Genomic DNA, 22,278 nt, shown 5'->3' with positions numbered 1-22,278 from the left:
AAAAAAAAGTGTCATACTTTTAAGGGTTAATTGCATATAATATCATGAACTTTGCCCAAAATCCATTTTCCCCCACAATCTTCAAAATTTTCATTTTTTATCAAATACTTTGACATTTGTTCAATTTCCCCACAATTTTTTTACCCTCAAATCGGAATCGACATGGCGATGATGTGGTTCGCCGGCACACGCCATTTCCATAAATTAAACGATGCGTTTCAGTTTAAACATTAAAACCCTTGTTTCGGCAATCAGCGCCACCAATGGACGAAACACCGACGCCAGCAATCGGCACTGGTTTGGAAGACTGGAAACACGAAGCAATCGACGTCAGCAATCAGCGAGCAATCGGCGCCACTGATTTGGAAGACCTCGACACGAAGACTTCCACACTGGTTTGGAGAGGAACCCTTCGACAAAGGTGATGGAAATGAAAGCAATCGTTATTTTTTCTAGCGTCAAAAAGTAATCTTTGATTTCCTTTTGCCCGATAAAAATGTGAAATTAAAATAAATTAGGACTTTTTATTATGATTTAATATTATATGTGTAATTTAAAATTCATATATATATTCCATGTCAGTGTTACGTGTAAAATTAAATTCGTGTCACTGCTATGTCATTTTTCCGGTCATCGAAAAAAAATTGTGAAAAAATTGAACAAATGTCAAAGTACTTTTTGTGGACAGATGGAGTAATTAATATGAACCTTATACAAGCTCATTCTAGACAATAGGTTAGAATACTCTACAGTTTACACAACAAGTTGGGCAAAATCATCAAAAAATGGAAAATTAATTATAGTATAAATATTTGATAATAAATTATTTTAGAGGCGAACTTATTGTGTCAAGGTCCTTAATATTTTTATCATTTAAACTAATTTTCCTTGATCCATATCTCATTGAAAATGTGAGATTATTAGAGGAATCCGAATCTTGACGATAAAAACACGCAATTACACCTCTTATCAAACATACAAAGTAAATACCCCTTAACTAACGTATAAAGCAGTTGCATGTAAATGTGCCCCCTATGAAATTCGAACTCATGACCACAAATGAGTAGATAGTTTAAAAGGATGTTTGATTTGACGGATAAGATAGATAAATAATTAAATAATCGATCCAACTTTAGGTTGACAAATAATCATGCAATTGCATGATTAGGGCGTTGGCTTAGTACTTTTAAAAGTTAAGTACTTCCAACTAATTGTTTTGTTAATTAAATAATATTTTTATTTTATGTTAATCGTATGAAAGTTAATCTATATCAACTAAGTTGATCAAATTACGATTTTGTGAGTGTAACACCTCAAAGCTCAGAGCAATTCTTCGAACTTTCTCGTCGTTCAAAACAAAGAAGTAAGAAAAAGTCAAAATTTGTGTAAAATCAATGCAAGAATGTAGTCTCTATCCCTTCTTCTGGTAAAAGAATGAAAGCAACTCAATATTTGGACAGTCTGACAAGGTAATTAGGGTGATATTTTATATGACTTCTTCAAACAAAAATATCCATAAAGTTTGTTAATATTCGTACAAGTTTGAAAAATAAGATTATGGGAATCAATGCAAAAATGCCAAAGAAATATAGATTTGTGACATTGAAGGCAAAAACCACAAAAAAATAGGACAAGTGGTGCATAGTTATGTTATGGACGATAATGGATTTGGTCCCACGTCATCAACTCCTCCCACAACCCCATATTCATATTCCAACTCTGGGTCAACCACTAGACTTCATCTTTTGCTCAAATTCTCTTCTTTCCAATATTTTTTGTTTGAGGAATATATTTGATTCATATAATATAACCCTATTCACACTTTTTTTTTTCAACCAAAAGATTAGATAGATGTCATCTCACACACGGCTCGTGTTTGTATAAGAATAGATTTTGAATAATTCACATCCCACAATTTGGGGTAATATCTAGTTAGTTAAATACTATAAATTCTCCTTAAATCCAAATATCAATTCAATTCAGCAAAAATAAGTGAAAATTGTAATTATGTGGGTTTTCGCCGACGTCAATAATGTTGGCTAAATATTTGAATACTGTAGCAATTATGTGAGTCATGGGATGTATTAAGATTTGAAGTGAAAAGTCATAGTTTGTTTAAATTATTATTGTCCAATTGAAAACAATTATAGGAGTGGATGTGTTGACCGTATTATATAAGAGTACTAATATGTAGCTATATAGCAATAGCAATAGCAATAGCAGTAGCATAGTGGTACACTATTAGCACATGCATAAGTGATAGTAATAAATAAATAAATAAAATTGATGACATAATATTATATGCAAAAAGGCCGACATGGGATGTTGCATCCGAGAGGAATTCCACTATCACATAAATTTGAGTGTGTAAGAAATTGAGGTTGAAAACAGACTAGTCAATCTCTCTCTCTCTCTAGAATACTGAAGAAGAGAGGTATGAACTACAAATGAACACATGTAATTAGATGGATGCAGTTAGTCGGCAACTCCACCATTATACATAGTAGTAGATATTATAACTAAGACTTTTCAAAAAGGCTATTCTATATATAGATATCAATCTACCCCTCTAAATTTGATCATAAATTCATATTCATATTCATATTCATACAGGGGCGACCAGAGAACATATACAAGCAAGGAAGGAAGGATGGGTTTGGATGGTCGTGGCTTTCTTGTGGCCGTGCTCGTGGCGGCGGCCCTCGTCGGAAAAGCGTCTGCGGCTACCTATATTGTCGGAGACAGTCTAGGCTGGAGTATTCCTAGCAGCCCCACCGACTACGCCACCTGGGCTAGTCGCCATGTTTTTACATCTGGAGATGTTCTTGGTACCTAACTCTCTCTCTCTCTCTAGGAGAAAGCTTTATCAATTTTTCACAAGTTTATTTATTTATTTTGTTGCTCCCTTGAGTAAACTTGAATATGGACTTTGGTGGCTGCTTTTACTAATTTCAATGTATTTATAATGTTACATGAGTAGGTGAATGATTGTGTGCGCTGTCAGAGACAAACATGGAAAACTTTTTTCAATTTAAATGATAAAATTATTGAGCAGAATTTGATAAAAATCCCAACTTCATTTCCTCGGAAACATACTAAGAAATTGGTGGGAAATATTTGCAGTGTTCAATTTCATAACAGGGCAGCACGATGTAGCTGAAGTGAGTAAGGCAGCATTTGATAGTTGTAGCTCCACCGCCCCCTTGGTGCTCGCCACCGTTGGCCCATGGAACACCACTCTCAACGCCACCGGAGAGCATCACTACATCTGTACATTCGGCACTCATTGCTCCTTGGGCCAAAAGCTGGCCATCAATGTCACTGCCGCCTCGTCTCCGTCTCCGTCACCGGCTCCTTCTCCCCCTGTGGTCCCCACCCCAGCCCCAGCCCCGGCCCCCGGTGTCGCCCCTACACCGCCGGGATCACCGTCTCCGTCACCAACACCAACACCAACACCAACACCAGCGCCAACGCCGGGATCACCGTCTTCATCACCCTCACCAACGCCGGGATCACCGTCTTCAACACCCGGTGGAAGTCCATCACCGGGGACTCCAGGAGCGGCTCCTAGTACACCGGAGGGCCCGCCTGCGCCCCCGTCTCCTGGCTCCTCCGCCACGATTGCGACTATGAGTGCTACCTCGGTGGTATTTGCCTGGGTTGCCTTGGGCCTCATCATGTAGACAGACTTGTCGTTTGTATTATTTGGTGTCGCTTTATGTATACCTGTTAGATTTGGGCGTTTCTGGTGATGTTTATGAATTATGAGAGTAGTTCACGTGGATAGGACCATTGTTTGGATTTCATTTATCTGGCATTGAGAGCCATGTTTGTGTATGTTTTCATTGTGTAGTTAATAAATTTCATTGGTTTTTCTCGTGTAAACTTCAAGGTTTTAATCAACTTCCCGTTCTGCACACCATTTTAGTGTCTGTTATCACACACCATTGTAATTTTGTATAATCTCATACGTTTATATTTCACAAAAGTTTGCATAGAAACTAAATATATGTATAATACTTCACAAATGGCATTACTTGGCGTTTAAAGTAGTAGTGGTTACGATTCAAGGTGTTAAACGAACCATTCCATCTAAGAGATATTCGAAACTACTATTTGAGTCTTTATAATCTATTCTTATGTAGTAGCAAATAGCAAATGAAAGAACAAAGAAGCCAAATTTAGTAATTCAAGCTCAATCCAAACCCTACCAATCGAAATTGATTATTGGGCGATCTATCCAACTCACCCTAGAGCCACCATATAGATTCAACATTTACTTTTAAACCATAATAAACACATATATGACATAAACTGAAGTTTAGACTCATATATTAGCAGCGAGACTTTCCCAAATTTTCTTCCCAGAAAATGTTGTAAAAGGGAGAAAGAAGATAATATATATATACAAATTCTAACTCTCCAGTTTACATAATGATAACTAATCTAATATCGCATTGAGGGCACATTCTTCTCCGTCTCAGGCAGCACTATACTACTGAGGGACATGCAAATCATGCAAAAGATATAGATTTTGTAAACAAGGCAAACCTCCAGAAGCCGGTCGACAAAGTTAATGAAATAGGCTGATTGTAGCTCGGTTTTGTTGATTATCTAAACCAACCTCAGTATATGGAGCTCAGAAATGCCAAAGTTGGAAGAGCACGATATTGTTGAGAAGACCAAAAGTTTTACATAGTCCACCACTAGCTTGCGCAAGATCTAACATCATCCGACTCCACTTTCAACTGTAAAAAAATTCACAGTAAGAACGGAAAAAGAAAAGGAAAAACATTTATAAGATCAAGCATCACTAAACTTCAACATAAAGACAAAAGTAAAGAGGATTAACATACAAGATTTAGATGGTTTGACAAAGCCCCATGTAATAAGTTTTTGAGCTTTTCACATTGGTCATTTCTGTGGCCCATTCGGATTGACTCCTCCAGCATGCCCCATAGGCGTTCCACATAAGTATATGGAAACCAAACAGCAAAAGGCTTTTTACGACGGATAATATCTGCTGGTCGCTGCAGATAATTGCAAAATCTCTTCAGAACTTGGCAACAAGGAAAGGAAGGCTATTGAATCATAATCTTAGCCTCTGACAGAGACTATTGTATAAAGGCCACTCTAAAATTATGCACATAGCCCATGCATTCCAACACGACAGTAGAAAGAACCAAAACTTTCATCTTTTTTTAACACAGAAGAAAACTAATGACAGGCCAGATTCAGTCAGATGCTGAAAGAGCCTACATTTGGTAGAATCTGAAGGCTCAGAAAATAGAAGGCAAGACTTACAACAGATGCTAAGTCTTCCATGTACTCAATCAGCAAATTGGTAGCCTCTGTATGTCTTCCGTGATCAACATACAGGCGAAATAGGGATGCTGGATTTGATTCGTTTCCAACCATGCCAAAACCACTTTCACTGCAGTCACCCTGTCCAATAAATGAAAAATCAGGAAAGAAATATGCAAGTAACTTTTGTTCTAATGCACCGAAAAGAAAATTTGAGATACATGAGTGCATCAGAGATCTGGTTCAGCCAAGGTTTTGTAAAGAAAGGAGATCTAAATGAACACAATCTGTAGACTAAGTTACAGGGAACTCCATATTGTTTAATGAACCAAGCAATGAGAAGACAGTGCAAAGCCTAGAATGATTTGAGAAAATATGTCCCTGACAGTCAGTTTTTTGTTTTAATATAAGAAGATATCAAAGTGATACATAGGCTGATAGAGGATTGCTCCACTTCCATCATGTATAGAGACGGCCTTCTCAGGCTAGACTAGAAAATTATCCTTTCAAGGAACATTTACAAATTTAGTAACATTCCATATATGAATCTCTGAATCCAACTAACCTACTCTACAGGAGTGAAAGCCAAAGGCACTCAAAGCAGATTCATTGTGGTTGACTATCTTTACCTTCCAGATACTGTGATACACTTGCATGTGCCAGGTAGGATGGATAATATTACCATAGAATTGTGATGCCAAGACCAACTGATTCACTATTTAGGATCAGACTTACAAGTTACAACCACCAACAGTCTATATAGCAAGAGCTACATTTTTATAGCTCGAGCCTCCAGAGCTGTAAATGAGTCAAGATGCCACAAGCTATTCAATATCGGATAAAAACAAAAAAAAAAAAATCTTGTTTGAGATTGTAGATTACTTTTCATGGGACTGAGCTCAAACTTGGTTATAGTTAATATGTTTGATGCATTAAGCTCAGGCAAGGCTCTTATAACTTGCAAGTGAGTAATGTAGAAACCAAACTTAAACCCCTTGCAAGTTTGATAACTGAGTCCAGCTGAGGTCAAGCTTAACTATAAAAGCTCAAATTGTGCTCAAGTTCGAGCAGAGTCAAACAAGCCTACTATAGTTTGCCTCAGCTAGGCTTATTTTACATCTCTAGTGCCTCATTGATAAACAGAGAGGTATAATAAATGACTTATGAAACCAGTACAGGATGCTTTAAGCAAAAGCATTTTATTAAATATGAAGAAATTAAATAAAAGACAATCCTAACTAAGATACAATTCCATTCTCTAACTAAATCAAGTATAAACATGGTTTCCAAATCTTTATGATTTGAAACCTACCATGCTCCTAAACTTAATCCCAACCCTACCCAACCCATTGCTAAACATTCCATCCCCAAAGATTCTTCTACCCCCCCACCCCCAACTGGTTCATCACTTTGCCATTTTTGGATACCAACGCCTCCATAATTTGGGACTCAAGGAGCATAGTAAAAGCACATGGTCCACATCCTACGATTTATGCATAAGTAGACTCTTTTTCAATCTTTAAATTCTCTGATTGCTCTTATAATCTACCCATGACAGCTATCTAAGCATTTAGCTTCACTAATGCCTACATCCGAGTTATAACTCACAACCAGCTATTCCAAACAACTAGAAATAAAGATAGAAGCCATTTAATCCACCAATACCCACATATACCACCAGAAAGATTGGATTAAGAGAGAATCAAGAATAGTTTCCTGTCCCAATATTTAAAAGTTGAACTTTGAGAAAGTTTTAGCGCAATTTTAAAGCCATCGTTTCTTAAATATGTTTGTTATACGCAGGTCTCAACAATTTGTTCAAAATGCAGGATGTTCATACAATGTTTACCTTAAAATGCCGAACCAACCATAGTGGTAAGTCAATTTGAGAATCAGCAGAAAGTAGAGTTCCAGCAACAATTAATGGCAATCTGGGATGAGATGCCCTGTATTTATCCTGCAATAATGGGCCAAGTAAGTTGTGCAATATCTTGGACTATATAAACCATCAGAGATAGCTTGATAGGAGCAAGCTACTTTATTATTTAAGATAGAACATCTCCCACCTCACCATTGCCTATTGGTACTTATCGAGTATAGAATAAATCTGCTTCTATTTGTTCTTACGAACAGAATTCTTCCATTATTACAAATAGAATATAGATAGAATCCTACCTATTTTAAGATATTGCAACTAATTTGAAAAACTATGAATAAGTGAACCTAGGAATGCAAGCAGGGAAGAAGCAAAAATAAAACAGAGCCATAGGAAGTACACTATGGTTTTAGTTAGACATTTACATAGGAGATTTGCAGAAAACTATCAGTCTAAACAAGTTTTGAACTCTTCCATTACTGCATCAGGAAACGACTTTCAAAATAAAGTGATATCTGACTAAATTACAAAGGTTCAAATACTGTCCAGAGTTTTTTTATATAAAAGAACAAAGTTTTAATCTAGAAATATAAAGAATAACAGTCTAAAAGTACAAGTTCGTCATAGGGTTCATAAAATGGTTCATAATAGCATGCTTGACTTTTGCTGGAATCACAGAAAGTCCACAAATATGACCCAAAAATACTGAAATATGTCAACACCCCAACAAGACGCAGCACCACATAATACAAAAGCATGGCAAATCATGTAAGTGTCACGGTATCAGAAGAAGTATATATAACCTAAGAATGTATATATTAGGAGTACAACCATTCCATTTACAATATAATATATAGCAAAACAACAAAAAATAGGTATAAGAAATACGGACAAGATAGTGTTCAAGTGTTCCCCAGTGACTACTTCCTGCAAATTGTTGTGATGTTCCAGTGGCATCAAGTGAGTCATGTACAAACTCATCTTCTGATGAAGTCAACAGCAGACCATATGGTTTACGATCTTTCCTGAGAAAAACAAGAATTTTCACGTTGAATAAACTCATTTATCATATATATAGCTTGAGAAACATCAAAAGGTAATCTACATTCACAAAGGTTTATAGGGGATAATTCAAGAATCATCTAACTATTGCTCAAATGATATAATAAGATTTTGATCATATACCAGACCACATAAGAATAGATATAGCACCAATACATTTACTTACCCGTGCAATGAGGCACCTGACCTGCTTGGGCAGCATTTAAGTGCCATTGCAATAAATACCCTTTCAAGTTCCCTGAAACATTTATATTTTGAATAATTAACACAATGAAAACATCTAAGGGACTAGTAGTTTTAGGGTCAAAAGTTATTAGAAGGCAGTATAGAACCTTTTAAGACCAGAACCTTTCCAGAATTTGAGGATCACCGTAAACGCCATGTCATATGAGCTTGATTCAACCAAAAGATCAATAAGGTCGGATGATGGTTTATCACTTCCTGAAGGAAAATTATCAAGATAGAGAAAATGGAAATGAGAAGCCTGAGAAGATATAGGCTGAAAGTAGTCTAATTATAGCATATGAGCCCACTAGGCTAAGTATTTAGATGTGGGAAATGATTCAGAATAACCAAATTCAAGTCAGTGGTAAAAATAACAGTGAAGTGGCCTTTGCATTGTAATACCAGTAAAGCTCCATTTGATGTTTGCCAAAGAAAGCAAATATTCTGCTGATGCTAAGACAAACTCCTTTTCAAGTTTCTCAATATCTAAATAAGACGGAAGCTTTTGAGGCAGAGGATCACCAGCAGGAGCTGATACAGAATGAGAAAAGGATCAGAATAACATGTCACAAAATCAAGAATTTCAGGTTGTGTAGGATCTGGATTTGAGGAACAAATGTCAGAGATTTTTCTTTTTTTTTCAGTGATTCAATATCACTTGGATTCAATCCACCACAATGGCTCAAAAAAGGCAAAAAAAGGGGCTTGAAGGATTTGAAATCCACTGCAACATGAAATTATCCAATCAAGCTCCATAGATCAGTTCAAATATATTTGGAAAATAATTCACCCCAAACCCATTGATCCGACACAACCTCAGCTTCTTAACAAAGGTTCATTGTAAAGGGTATTCTACATTGTTCTTGCACGGTTATCCTAGCCTTTTTATTAGGATAGATTTCTTTATCAGGAGAGATGTCATCAATGGGGGCATCAATCCAAGCATATGATGGATGAACAAGTTGGAGGGCATTGATAGCAGCAGCAAGCCCATTCAGCCTCTCTTGCAGAGTAAAAGACCTGAGTTGATGATCTTTTACTGCTGCTTCAGCTCTCAAACGCACAGAATAACGGTAAATGTAACTTGCAGCTCTTCGCCAGTTATGTCTATGCACCTCAAATGCATAAAGTAATTTGAAAGGGTTTGGTTTTGCTGAGATATCAGAACGCTCTGCCTGCCAAGCAAATGAATTGATAACTTTGAGATACTAAAAGGTACTCTAAAATAGAAGAATAATATTCACTGGTCAATCAAATAGCAAACCTTCCAGGCAAGCTCTCGCTCTACTTTCTCCACTAAACCAATCAGTGGTAACTGACCATTACACAGTATCTGCAAGGAATAAAAGAACACCACAAAGTTATAAGTGGAAGTACTTCAATCTATGCATTCCACCTCAATATCACTTACTCAAAATAAGATAGAAAGAAAGGAAGAGATCAAAAGGAGAGGGAACAGAAAAAACATTGCAAGCTTAGCTACATCACATTAAAAATTCCCAGCATCATGTAACCTTCATGTCTATTGTTCTGAAATAAGCCACTGGAACAAAAAAGGTACTGAAGCAGCACCATTCATACATGAAGCAATAGGTTTCATCATCAAACGCATAATACTTAATGTCCAACAAAAGTATATACGCTAACCGAAGACAAAATCCTAAACTTGGTTCAGTATAACATACTACAGTTTAATCTATTCCATTACTTGGTTCAACTTCAATGCTAGATAGTTTCACTAGCAATTAAGCAGGAAATGCATGGAAAGAAGGTAGTCTATCAGGAAGAGATAGAAAGAGTGGGAAAGATGAAGGGAGAGGGGAGAAATAGCCAGAAAACCTTTACAGCGCCACGCTCATAAAGAACTATAATGAAACGCCTCAAACAGACAATCTTGCTTTCCTCATCTGGATTTGAAATTATTGCACAATATGCATCGTGGTAGTTCTTAAGATCCAAAGTGAACGTGAAAACATTCATCCAAAGTTTGCCCTTCACAATAGTCACTGATTCCCCAAGGTTCTCCTCGGAGGTGCTACCCACAGTGCCAAGAGCTTCATCAACTTGCTCAAGTGCGGCCTGAGAAAATTGGCAAGCAGCTTCGCTCAAATTATATTGTTCAAAGAGCAGCATCACCCATTTATAATAGTGAAGCTTCCATGCTGCAGTTGAGGGGGAACTGTCTGCAAGAGAGAAATAATAAACTATATGAGTCAAAGAATCAAGAAGCCAGGGGCATCAATCTGGGTAGGGAATGTGTACGATAAAATTCTTATCAACAGCTAACGTAACTGAAATCAATTCGAAACCATCCTGCTTCAGGTGGCAGACTCTGTATAGCCTCGGAAGATCCTTCCATTGATGCAGCTCTGAACAACAAACATTATAACGAACAGAATTTTCTTTCATTTTCTGATACAGATTAGTAATAAGAATTGTGTATACAGTAGGAAGGTTTGACAGCTATCCAGCTAAAGCAACATTTTCACTTAAACAAAACAAATGTTTGAATACACAATATTTCAAGAAAAAGAATAAGAGCAAGCAGTAGTCCCACATGGACAATCACAAAGGTACAAGCAATAAGTTACACAAAACGTCAACATGTAAAAAGGAAAGATGATTCATAAAAGTGAATCTATAGTTTCCTTCAATTATTTAATATCACCTTAACATATGCATACATTTCAAATGGACTCAGACTTGCAACGATAAAAGCATTTGATACCTGTAAAAGCAACAAATGGCTTCCCCAACTTTTCTGTCCTTAACTGGTCCATGCAGTCCATATTGGGTCTGAGCAACTAGACAACATCCAAGAAGATGGGACAGCAAAGCCAATTTGCCATCCATAGCTTGAAGACTTCCAAAACTTTTTTCCTTGCGTGAATACGCATCCACCAAAGTGAGTAAATACTAGAAAAAAGTAAGACCTCATCTCAGGAATCCATCAAAAAAAATTAACACAAGAGTACAGGAGTTTAGGGATAAAAGAAATAAACCTCAGTAGCAGTGTACTGATTGTTCCTAAGTAATACCAGTGCAAGATCAGTTGAATTGCTGAAGAATACAGAAGATTCTTCCCCACTTCTTCCCCAGATTATCCAACTGATGAGCTCCCTACTTAAACTAACCAAGCTGATGGGATTTGGAAGCAAACTGAATAAGAGGTTTCCCAATTCTCTGGAGGAACCTTGCATGCTCAATAGTAGGATATGTGCTAAAGAAAATTCCGGCGTTCCAAGCTTCCCATTCCACAATCTTTTATCCCCACCGCAATCTGAGATATGAGAGAGAGAAAGACCCTCAGAAGTTAGCCAACCAATAAGCATAACGCTCAACTCAAACTAGTAAAATGTCTAATCATAAGTATATGCTGGTAATGTACAACAAAAGGGAACAACAGAATGTGAATTCAGATCCGATTTTTGCCCTACCAATTTGTAAGGATGAAAGCTTATGACTGAAATCTTCAATTGCCAGCGAATCAGACGGTGTTGTCCCCAAGTAATGGATAATATGCCATTCTGTCACAATTTCTTGAATCATAGGTATTAACTCTACTTTAACCCTCGAAATGTCATCATATGACATTTTAATCTGCATAAGAAAGGGAATTAAGTTGCACCACAAATTGATAGATCTCTAAAAAAACTTCTGTTTTTTATTTAATAAAAATAAAACAATAAAAGAGAGAGAGAACTGTAACTAGATTCTTAGAAATGATTTATAGACACAGTTCAACTTCCAAAGCCAAACTATTGAGAAAGAATCGGGTTCAGTAGGGTGGGGGTGGATATTGTAGTTCCATTCTGATAGAGGTTCCCCCAATTAAGGCAGCACCACTGAAGCATGTGCAGGACAAATAGGATATAAGAACTAAGTGATATTTTTAAGTTGGACAACATAAATTTTCCAACATTCCAAGGCAGCCAGAGAGATGGCAGATATATAGCTTTGTTATTATTTCATTGAACCAAACAGTGAAAGCAGTTGTCAATGCAAATTACCTTACGACACAACACTTTTGCCCAGAAGGAAAATTGAAGAAATAACGCAGACCAGTAATGTCAGAAACTTATGTAGCAAACAAGTTCACACAAAGGAAATCAGGCATTTGTAATCCATAATATTTTGTACAAAGAAACAGAATATACAGGGGCAGGGAAATTAATCCTGTTAATGTAACCATTTCATAATCTAGAAATAAACATTTTGCTCTTTACTAAGGGAAGGTACCAAAAAGAATAGCATGGAACTAAAAACTGCTCATGAAGGATCCAGGTATTAGGAGCTCAGAGCTTTTTCAGGCTTTCTAGGTTAAGGTATTTCAAATTTTTTTAAGGCAACTACATCACAAAGTGCTGCAGAAAAATATGATCATTTCTTCTACACATGACCAAAAGTTCTTTCAAAGATGATACAATATACCATATGTACAATATAATGTAAACTAACCTGCCCACTGATGCTAGTCATATAGCTTAGCAGCATAAAGACATCCAACACAGAATCAAACATCACTTTGGCGATTTGGGACATGGACTGCACTATTGCGGAACCATTTAAGTGGAACGGTACTGCTGCATCTGATTTAAGTACAATTTTACGAGGCACTAAAAACTTTAAGTAGCTCTCAACCACATCCAAAACCTTTTTCCACGAGTTAGCTTTATGGCACAATTCATGAAGGGATAAAAACATATTTGTGGAGAATTTTCTTAGATTTCTGTGATTTGAATATTCTTTCTCCCAATAAGCATCATACCCAAGTTCTGGTATTAGAATTGCTGCAGTCGAAGAACTATATCCAGTTTCAAGAATCTTTAGAAGACGGGGAACAACCTCCTCAGAAAACATATGAGGTGTTCTAAGAAGTGATTCATAAAATATAGTTGATGAAACTTTGCCCAACTGCTGGCTCACATTTCGAACGCATTGTAGAAACTCAAAGAGAATTTCTCTTTCAAACTCATCGCCCAAATAATCCAGCTCGCGGCCTATACACTTTTTCTGGTCCTTAAACGAACCTGGAGTCATACAAGTCAAGGATATTATGCATCAGATTAACTTGCAGTATACAGATTTGATTGAGATTGCAAAGCTCAAGCAAATAATCGACATTGATAAGTAGCCAGGTGTACCATATATGATATGCTCCACATCCTCCAAGCCACGGCATATAGAGATTTTGTAGTTTCTAATTATACCAAAAGCACCTGTGGATGAATCCATGACCAGACCATACGCTGCATTGTATTTACACCAATTATTCACATAACGGGTACAGAAAGATTTCCAACATCGAAGAGCGGAATCTGGACTGTCACTTCCACCCTACAACAGGATATGCATCAACTACCATTATTCCTTAACTTTCATCCTCTTTACGATAAGTCAATAAAAAGTAAAAAATCAGCACCAACCCAACCTTGACCACAAGGTGGATGTGCATTGTGTCCCATTCTGGTTGACCCTCAAAGTTATGAAATATGTATTTTCTACTGGCAGTGACCAATATAATTCTTTTTAACTTGAGCTTAACCAATAAAAGCAGACAAAGCAATTGTTTTTTATACTTATAAAGTCAGCTATTCAAACCACGCATGTGGCTTGCAAGATCCAAAGTACGGTTAAGGAAATAAAGACTGAAGTGTAAAATCCACAAAACCCATTAACCGAAGGTGCAGAATCTTGTCTTGAAGATGGGGGACACAAAAATAGAGTAATGAATGGACTATCATGAAATGTATTGAAATACCTGATGCTCAATCAACGACAAAATCTCACTCTTCAGACCTTCAACAGTGAACGAACCAAATTCAGAATCAGTGAAGTGCTGGTTGTAATCCCCTAAAGTTTGTCTGATAACAGCATTGCAATGAACCCCAGGAGAAAACAACGCATGGAAAAACACAGAAGATAAGAATGGCATGATTTCCTCCTGCATAACAAGAAATATACACCAACAAGCTTACAGTTATGCAGCTCACATACAACAGCATTAAAATATAATCTTGTACCTCGAGAATATCATACTTGAAGTTGTTTAGTCAATTTAGGATGCTTAATCTCTGAATATTTTAGTGAAAGAAATGCTGCTCACATAACTCATTGTATACTTACAAAATAGCGCCAAGATTATCACGTAACGGCATAAACTAATATGTTTCAGATGTTGCTCTGCTGTTTTTACAAAAGAATTAAAGAAAATGTTTTTCTGCTGTCATACTCCAAAATGAAATAACTAATTTGTTCATGCAATTCTCAACATAACACAGAACCTGAGAATCATAGGAAGTTGTTTCACATTGTATTTAGCTTATTTTCAACCGACGCGATCCATCAAATTTGGTCAACCAAGTAAACAGCACAAACCTAAGGTTAACTATCACAAACAAAATTTTCCTAGACGCATGCAAGAACACCAAGCCTATAAACAAAAGGCGTAACAGTTTTCAATAACAGTTATCGAGTTCACTGCGTAGCATTTTGCATATTCTGCAGAATTCATTTATAACAATCATAAAAGCAGAAATGACTAGGATATGATTTTTGGTTACCGTTGAATTTGTTATAATTTATAAAAACGGAAATGGGTAAAATTGAATTATTATGTACCTTTGCAGAAGAAAATGCTGAATAGGCAAGCCAAAGAAGATCATCTGAAGAATGTTCAGAACTCTGAAATAGCAGGTCAGCAACCAAATTTTCTTGAAGAGCATAGTAATGAGCTAATTCCCTAACAAAATAAGGTAGTTGTTAGTCAAACTTGAAAGAGGAATGATTGATCAAAGCTGTCAAAAAATGCTTAGGTGATAAAGAAGATACAACTCCAGGAATACCACAAAGATCAACTTAGTTCAAATTATCCAAAAGGCCAGAAAACGGTAACTAATCCTTAAATTTATAAGCACGGATCAAATGCTCAATCCGGCAGAAAAATATGTAGTCCATTTAAATTAAACAGCAAATCAAGAGCAATAGCAAAGTGTAACATTCAGTGAACTTACTCTGTAGAGTCATTACTATGCAATTCTTGCATTATGAGGCCATCTTCCTTGAGAATCCACACTTTGTCCGAAGTAAGTTTAACATCAATAGGTCCAGCCTTTAAAACATTCATAAAGCAGATGTAATGCAGGGTTTGACAATTGGAAGATTGTAAAAGTACAGCAGCATAACATAGGTGAGTCATTAAATTACCTCTCCCAAGGAGATTCTTCTTGATGAAGGCTCCAATGACAATGGTGCCCTTTCTCCCACATTAAGTCGAAGTCCATATAGATAGATTGTTTCTGTTACAGCTTCCTTTACAATTTTTCCAAAAATGTTTTTAAGCAGACAATTAAACATGGGAAAACATTAGAACAATTAGAAAAATTAGCAAACAGATCAAGAGTGACATAGAAAGGAAAAATGGATAGAATTAGTATTTGAAGGATTTAGATGCCAAGAAAAAGAAATGGTGCTTCCTTAGCTGCCACATACCAAATTTTGTCCATGAAGCATTGCCAAAGGAATCACCCTTGTTTCTATACTAAATTCTCCCACCCACAACCTAACGAATGCACCTGGAAGTATTATGTAAATGAAACGCACATTAGGTATAACCCAATCATAAAAATAATTAAACAAGACAAGAAATGGTTCCCAGAAATGACTCTGAATTATTTAGACAAGGCACAGATATAAATTCTACAGTCAATAATAAAACTGGTGCCTACACCTCAATCATAGCAAGTAGCAAGAAAGATTATTTTGTAATCAGTGAAAGGGGAGCAAGAATGATGGGTAATGACTATTTCTCTGTGAAGAAGTTGTATGGGGAGATCATGGGAACAACCCCAAAGGTTCCTTGGCACAAAATGATAACTCAGAACAGGGCTGCTCCAAAATGTGTCTTTATCACATGGTTAGTTGTGCTGGGAAGGCTATCGACAGTAGATAATCTAATCAAGGTTGGTCTTCTTTATGATAAAAGATTGTCAAATGGAAGATGAAACTGTCACATCAGTTCTTTACATGTTGCTATTCTGCTCGAGTTTGGAGTCAGATCATGACATGGTGTGGTTTGAATGGAAGCATTAGAAGCTGGGAAGATGAAAAAGTGTACATACAGACGCAATGTGGATCAAAGACAGGGAAACAATTAATGTATAGTGTTGTTGTTGCTACTACAGTGTATCACATCTTGCTTAAAAGGAATGCAAGAAGATTCCAACAAACAGCAAGAGCGGAGGAGGTATTGATACGCATTTGCCAAGTTCAAATTGCTATTCGTTGTAATAGGAATGATAAACTTAGGAGAATGCTGCAAAGTTGAGCTCTAGAGTAGTTGTTGGTGAGATTGATGATTGTAATGTTACTTGTTTTGTCACGCAAATGGTAATAAAATTCTTTACTTACCAAAAAAAGAAAAAAAAAAGTAGCAAGAAAGATATCCTACCACAGAAGATAATGATGGTGATCATCATAAACCCAAACTTCACTAAGAAGCTTTCCACTACCAAAATTATACTCCCTCCGTCCCCAAAATAAGTTCCTCTTTGGGGACGGCACGGGTTTTAAGGAAAATGGTAAAGTGTATTGATAATGGAGAAAAATATGTTATAATTAGTATTGAGAGTGGTGAAAAGGTGAAAAAGTATTATAATTAGTATTGGGAGTGGTGAAAAAGTGTAAAGTAAGAATAAATAAAGTATTATTAGTGGTGGGGTAGTTGTCCAAAAATAGAAAGAAAGAAAGAGGAACTTATTTGGGGGACGTCCCAAAATGGAAAAAGAGGAACTTATTTCAGGGACAGAGGGAGTAAGAATTAGCTAGACAAGATACCAAAAATAATCATACGAACAGTAAATAACAGAGACTCAGATGCAGATATTACTAAGCCCAGCATTCCTTTATATCAGTAAGAGAAAGGAATTAAGGCATGATTCCTCACAACATACTTGACAGAAAACATAACTGATATTAGATAATGTGAACTTTAAGAGAACTATCATTTACATGCATTTGTCATCCACCACCAAGGGACTCCAGGACCTGCCCTAGGAAGTTAATTTGCTAACTTTTAATTCATCAAAAAGGAAGGAAGAATAGTGATAAGGTATTCAGTACAGTAAAGCTTTACTACAGTATAGATATCTCTGTTGGATATTCTATTCCAGATAGTCAACTTTCAGGGTCTAAAGGTGTACTCCCATTTCTTTTACTGCATAATACTATTAGCTACTCAAAGAAAGTAAAAGATCAAACTAAACAGCTGCGGATCATTTATCTGCCAAATATATTCAGCAATGTCAGTGTCATTGATCTAGTATTGGACGGTTCGCCTTTTCCCTTGTATTGGGCAACAATTCGTACATATGCAAGAACTATGGTTTGTTTGAGACAAAGAAACTTCAATCTGCAATAGATCTAAAAGGACAAAGTGAAACTATGATGCATAGTATATTGAGCAAGCAATTATTATAATATGATACTACATCAACAAAAGTCATAATAATCAATGCCAAGTTGAGATTGGGAAATAAAAGTTAAGGTTGGATCCTCGCCTGTACTTGCTGGAACTGTCATGGCATGACTGAAAATTTTATTGCGGGTTAGAAGGTCCCATACCCGAAAGCTCCCATCAGAGTGAAGCACAAAGAGAAGCTTTCTCTGCTGTACCACTGATACCACTACATCCACTACAGCAGCCAGATTAGGACTCCTAAATGAAAATCATTCATGAAATAGTATGAGAAACAAAAGCACAAGGGACTAAAAGTGGACAAGATAGTGAAAAAAACATTATTCAATAAAGAGTGGTTGCCTCTGGCAGAGTTTTTAATGTCCCTGGAGTACATAGGGGACGCCTTTCGGACATTAAGTTCAACAAAAAATAATCATATTAAAGTTGTTAAACCCAGAATCGATCAAGTGATAAGAGTACTACAAGCCAATCATAAGAAAGAATTCAACTCAAGAAAAACTCATCTAATTTTTTATTAACAAAACTAGACTTACTAGTGCCCTTCTTTGTCACACTCTACAATGTGCCATCTTTACAATTAATCCAAAAACGGGCTAAGCATTTCCTCTTAGGCTGAACTTTAATATCACAGTGTTGCCTAAGTTTAAATTAATAGAAGTTCATCCACATCTCCAAACTTGTTGAGCCAGCGATCTCTTTTCTATAGATTGGAGCAGCATGTTTAATAAGCAGTAGGTCAACCAGCTCATAATTATGCCAACATTACAGCCCACCATGCAATTACTATCTCAAAGCAGCTCAGATTAGATGTTTATACCAGCACATGTTACTGTTAGCTTAACTAAAGGTTTCCATCTGGGGGAGCACAAAAGGGAAAGTAGGAGAGGCTTCAGACAATCTGCAGGATTAAACTCTCCATATCAATTTTTTTTAACATTGACATTTGAAATTCGTAACATAATATTTCCCAAATAAAATCCATTACTTCTTAAATACTAGTTCACTAGAATAGAACTTCATGTTTTGAGTTCTAAAGCGGAATTAGCATCATGAGAAACTAAAAGCTGAGGTATAAGGTCTGTAAAACAGTAGGTTCATTTGAGAAATTGACAGCTTTACAAGTAGCTTGTTAAGAAAGTAGCCACATTATGAGGGTGCACTCAGTACTATATATACCTAGCTTCAGTTCATTCAAAGTATCTACTTCATCCATAAGTATTTGGTGAAAATAAAAGGAGATTAATGCGCTAGGGAGAGAGAGAGTTTTCAAGAGATAGGAGGGGGGAGATGGAGAGCAGCAGTTTGTAAGCAAGTTGGATCAAAGTTTACTGTCTTGGCCACCAGCATATGATGCTGAATACACCGACAAAAACTAACACAATCAGAGAGAAAACAAACCACAAATCACAACTTAGTGCCCCACTTCGGAATGAATTTCAGATGCACATGGTCTTCGACAACGTAATCTTAATTTTTTCATAAGAAACATAATTTATAAACAGAATATTTTCATCAGCACAAAAAGGTAATGAGAAGTTTTTCTAAAAAATATCAACCATGATTTTTACAGAAAAGGATTTTGGAAACTAGGTGTTTTTCTTCTTCTTTTTTGTAATAGATACAGAAATGAAATGTAATAATAGTAACTAACCACTAAATGAACATGCAATTCTCCTGATAATTGAAAAAGACCTAAAACTAACAAAAAGAGAGCCTCTTCATAACATCTCTATTTCCCCATGAGAATAAGTCCATGCTAAAACAGACAAAGACCTTTCCGATGAGAAATAAAACGCATGCCAGCATTAAAATAAAAAATCAGTAATATAATGTAAATTTGAGACTCGGGTTTCGTTTATTAGAAGTTAAAGTATACCTTGACAATATGCCCCATAACCGACCAAAGCCAGCATCATCTCGCATTTCAGACACAAAGCCTGCATATCAAATCATAAAAACCATCAGGAAAATAATAATTAAGTGTGATTCATGAATTATGAATGGATATAGAACTTCAGAAATGAAAACTTTGAGCACCTTTCCGAAATGCAACTAAGCTACCTTTATGCAACATCAAAGAATTCAGTATAGGTCTACGATGCAATCATTTAAAACTTTAACATTAGAAATGCTATATCAGAGAGAAAGAAAGAGAGAAAAAGAGAAGGGTACAAGGGAATCATATGATATGATCCATAAATTTTTTATAGCAGCAGGACATTGAGAATTGAGACACATAGTTCTTGAGAAAAAACTTTAAGAATAGAATCATATCGTGGACCTGGAGTGCTGGGATCAAGTGTGCCAAGCTGGAAGCAACTAATAGATCCATCACTCCTTCCAAACAGCAAGCACCCTTCTGACGCAGCAACAGCCGTTATTGCCCCAGTATGTGGTTGAACTTGTGTGTTATACTCAAGGACCTCACTAGCCGGGACAAAAGAAGAATTTCCATAGTCAAGATTGCTCCTCAATCTGATGAGGTAAGCAACCCCTGAGATAGTCAAAGTATAAAGTACCAAACAATCTCCAGAAGCATAATTGGTCTACATGCAAAAGTTAGCATTAGAAACATGATTGATGCTGCCTATATGCTAAAAGAATGAAAAAATAAGTAGTAAGTTCAAAGCCAAGCAGACCTCGTCTAATCTGCAGATGAAAGCAAACGGAAAAAGAGCATTAGAAAATACAAGGCGCAGCCCAATAGTTGGTGTATCTTTATGACTGCATAGTTCTAGAATCTCCAGCACGTTTGCCTGACTCCTACTGGTTTTCCTGCAATACAAAGTCATCAGTGTGTACTGAACAATCAACCAAAATCGTGGTTTAGTGCATACCAAAAGCTAACCTAGGCCATTATTAACTAAAACAGTAGTGCCATCACTGCTAGAGCTTAAACGCCTATTTAATAGAGAGAAAGATAACTGCACTTACCAGATGAAAATGGAAGGAGGATTTCCAATGGCGCAGGAAGAAGCAAAGTCATTGGAAATAGAGTTGTCGGAGTTGTTAGCCGCATATGTAGATGTGGAGGGAACGGAGACTTGACGCCACTCGACTGAGTCCGTGCTGAGCAGCGGCACCTCCATCCCCGCCATGCGCCAGCAGTTACTGCTCGCCATTGCCGCTGCCGCTGCCTCGGCCTGATTGAAGAAAATGCGGCACCGGAGGTGGAGAAGGTCGAGTAGACGTAGAGAGATGCGAGCAGAAAGGGTTTAGGGTGAATTGGGAGGGAGACGGTTTTGATGTTTTTTGCTCTTTAAATTTATCAAATCGTTATTTTATGGTATTCCATTTCTGACGCGACCAACGATTTTAGGGTGTATTCATAACGTTTTGCTAAAAGGTGCTACGCGGGACTTCATTATAACCCCCAAAAACAGAAATCTTTAATATTTTTACAACTACAAATAAGTTACTACTTTAATTTAAATTTCACTCAAAAGTCAAAACCTACAATTTATCCCCAAAAAAAAAAATGGTTGATCTTGTGTGAAATCAAATGTATGTATCAAACGGGTCAGGCCATCCATTATGGTTAAAAAAAAAGGGGTAATTGCTGACATGGAAATGAGAGAATCATAGTGAACGATTTTATTTGGGGTAGCAAAATGGGAAAGGTAGCAAATTTGCTACCTTGGTAGCAGTTCAGGCGGTGGGCCCCCAAGGCAGAAGAAGGACGCGCGTTTGTGGACAACTCGCTGGCAGCGCGCACAGCTGGACCGCGTGCATTGCACGCGCCCGCTGTGCGCCTAGGATTGACGGACCGGGCCTGGCCCACTTCTTTCCTCTCCACTTTTGCTTGTTTTCGTCCGTTTTTTTTCTTTTTTTTAATTTTTTTTTCATTTTCCCCATCCGTTTCCTATGTGTTTCCCTTCCATTTTCCAACTCTTTTCAATCAAACAAATAAATTTGTCAGAGATCGACATATCTATTCATCTATATTTGATGTGATGATACGAAGCTACTATTATATTTGATGTGATGGTACAAAGCTACTACAGTTTTAACGTTTCAATTCTCAATGGGCCATATTTAATAAGGGTATTTTTTCCCTATATATATCTTCATGTATCATATGATTCTTACCCCAAAATTACTCTTCATCTATTTATCATATTTAGTTCTTCTCCAAAAAATTTAGAAACATCATGAGTGGATTTCCAAATTGGTTTGATCCATATGGATCAAATTCAATTTCACAAAATTCAAGTTCTCCTTCACAAAATTGTAACGATCCTTCTCAAAATTTCGGCATTCGCCCTCCAAATTTCTCTTGGCCAAATATGTTTAATCCTCAAATATATCCCAACAATCCCATGAGTCAATCAGC

General features: G+C 36.7%; 2 protein-coding genes across 4 annotated transcripts; one reads left to right on the top strand and one right to left on the bottom strand.

The window, feature by feature from the left end:
- Nucleotides 1–1,916: 1,916 nt before the first annotated feature.
- LOC130988271 (cucumber peeling cupredoxin-like) lies at nucleotides 1,917–3,885 on the top strand. 3 transcript variants are annotated; one of them, XM_057912074.1, is made up of 3 exons: nucleotides 2,212–2,434; nucleotides 2,614–2,828; nucleotides 3,124–3,885. In XM_057912074.1, exons 2-3 carry the CDS (start codon nucleotides 2,651–2,653, stop codon nucleotides 3,681–3,683), a joined length of 738 nt encoding a protein of 245 aa, XP_057768057.1. In that variant the 5' UTR covers nucleotides 2,212–2,434; nucleotides 2,614–2,650; the 3' UTR covers nucleotides 3,684–3,885. The 3 variants fall into 3 exon arrangements, with proteins under 3 accessions (XP_057768056.1, XP_057768057.1, XP_057768058.1); XM_057912075.1 differs by having other exon boundaries at nucleotides 2,389–2,503; XM_057912073.1 differs by having other exon boundaries at nucleotides 1,917–2,828.
- Nucleotides 3,886–4,305: 420 nt separating this feature from the next.
- Nucleotides 4,306–21,213, bottom strand: LOC130988270 (nuclear pore complex protein NUP160). Its single transcript, XM_057912072.1, has 27 exons — nucleotides 20,880–21,213; nucleotides 20,585–20,720; nucleotides 20,227–20,491; nucleotides 19,822–19,882; nucleotides 18,025–18,182; nucleotides 15,959–16,041; nucleotides 15,674–15,778; nucleotides 15,481–15,578; nucleotides 15,089–15,209; nucleotides 14,229–14,411; nucleotides 13,612–13,804; nucleotides 12,926–13,497; nucleotides 11,905–12,067; nucleotides 11,470–11,747; nucleotides 11,196–11,383; nucleotides 10,760–10,836; nucleotides 10,307–10,650; nucleotides 9,732–9,800; nucleotides 9,324–9,642; nucleotides 8,870–8,998; nucleotides 8,575–8,683; nucleotides 8,409–8,480; nucleotides 8,073–8,205; nucleotides 7,154–7,261; nucleotides 5,305–5,445; nucleotides 4,857–5,030; nucleotides 4,306–4,748 (listed from the first exon to the last, which is right to left on the bottom strand). Exons 1-27 carry the CDS (start codon nucleotides 21,065–21,067, stop codon nucleotides 4,707–4,709), a joined length of 4,509 nt encoding a protein of 1,502 aa, XP_057768055.1. The 5' UTR covers nucleotides 21,068–21,213; the 3' UTR covers nucleotides 4,306–4,706.
- Nucleotides 21,214–22,278: the final 1,065 nt, after the last annotated feature.

Source organism: Salvia miltiorrhiza, chromosome 6 (genome assembly GCF_028751815.1).
Source record: "Salvia miltiorrhiza cultivar Shanhuang (shh) chromosome 6, IMPLAD_Smil_shh, whole genome shotgun sequence".
Taxonomy (NCBI): domain Eukaryota; kingdom Viridiplantae; phylum Streptophyta; class Magnoliopsida; order Lamiales; family Lamiaceae; genus Salvia; species Salvia miltiorrhiza.
Note: the sequence above shows the minus strand (reverse complement) of the source record. Positions and strands in the feature narration are given on the sequence as shown.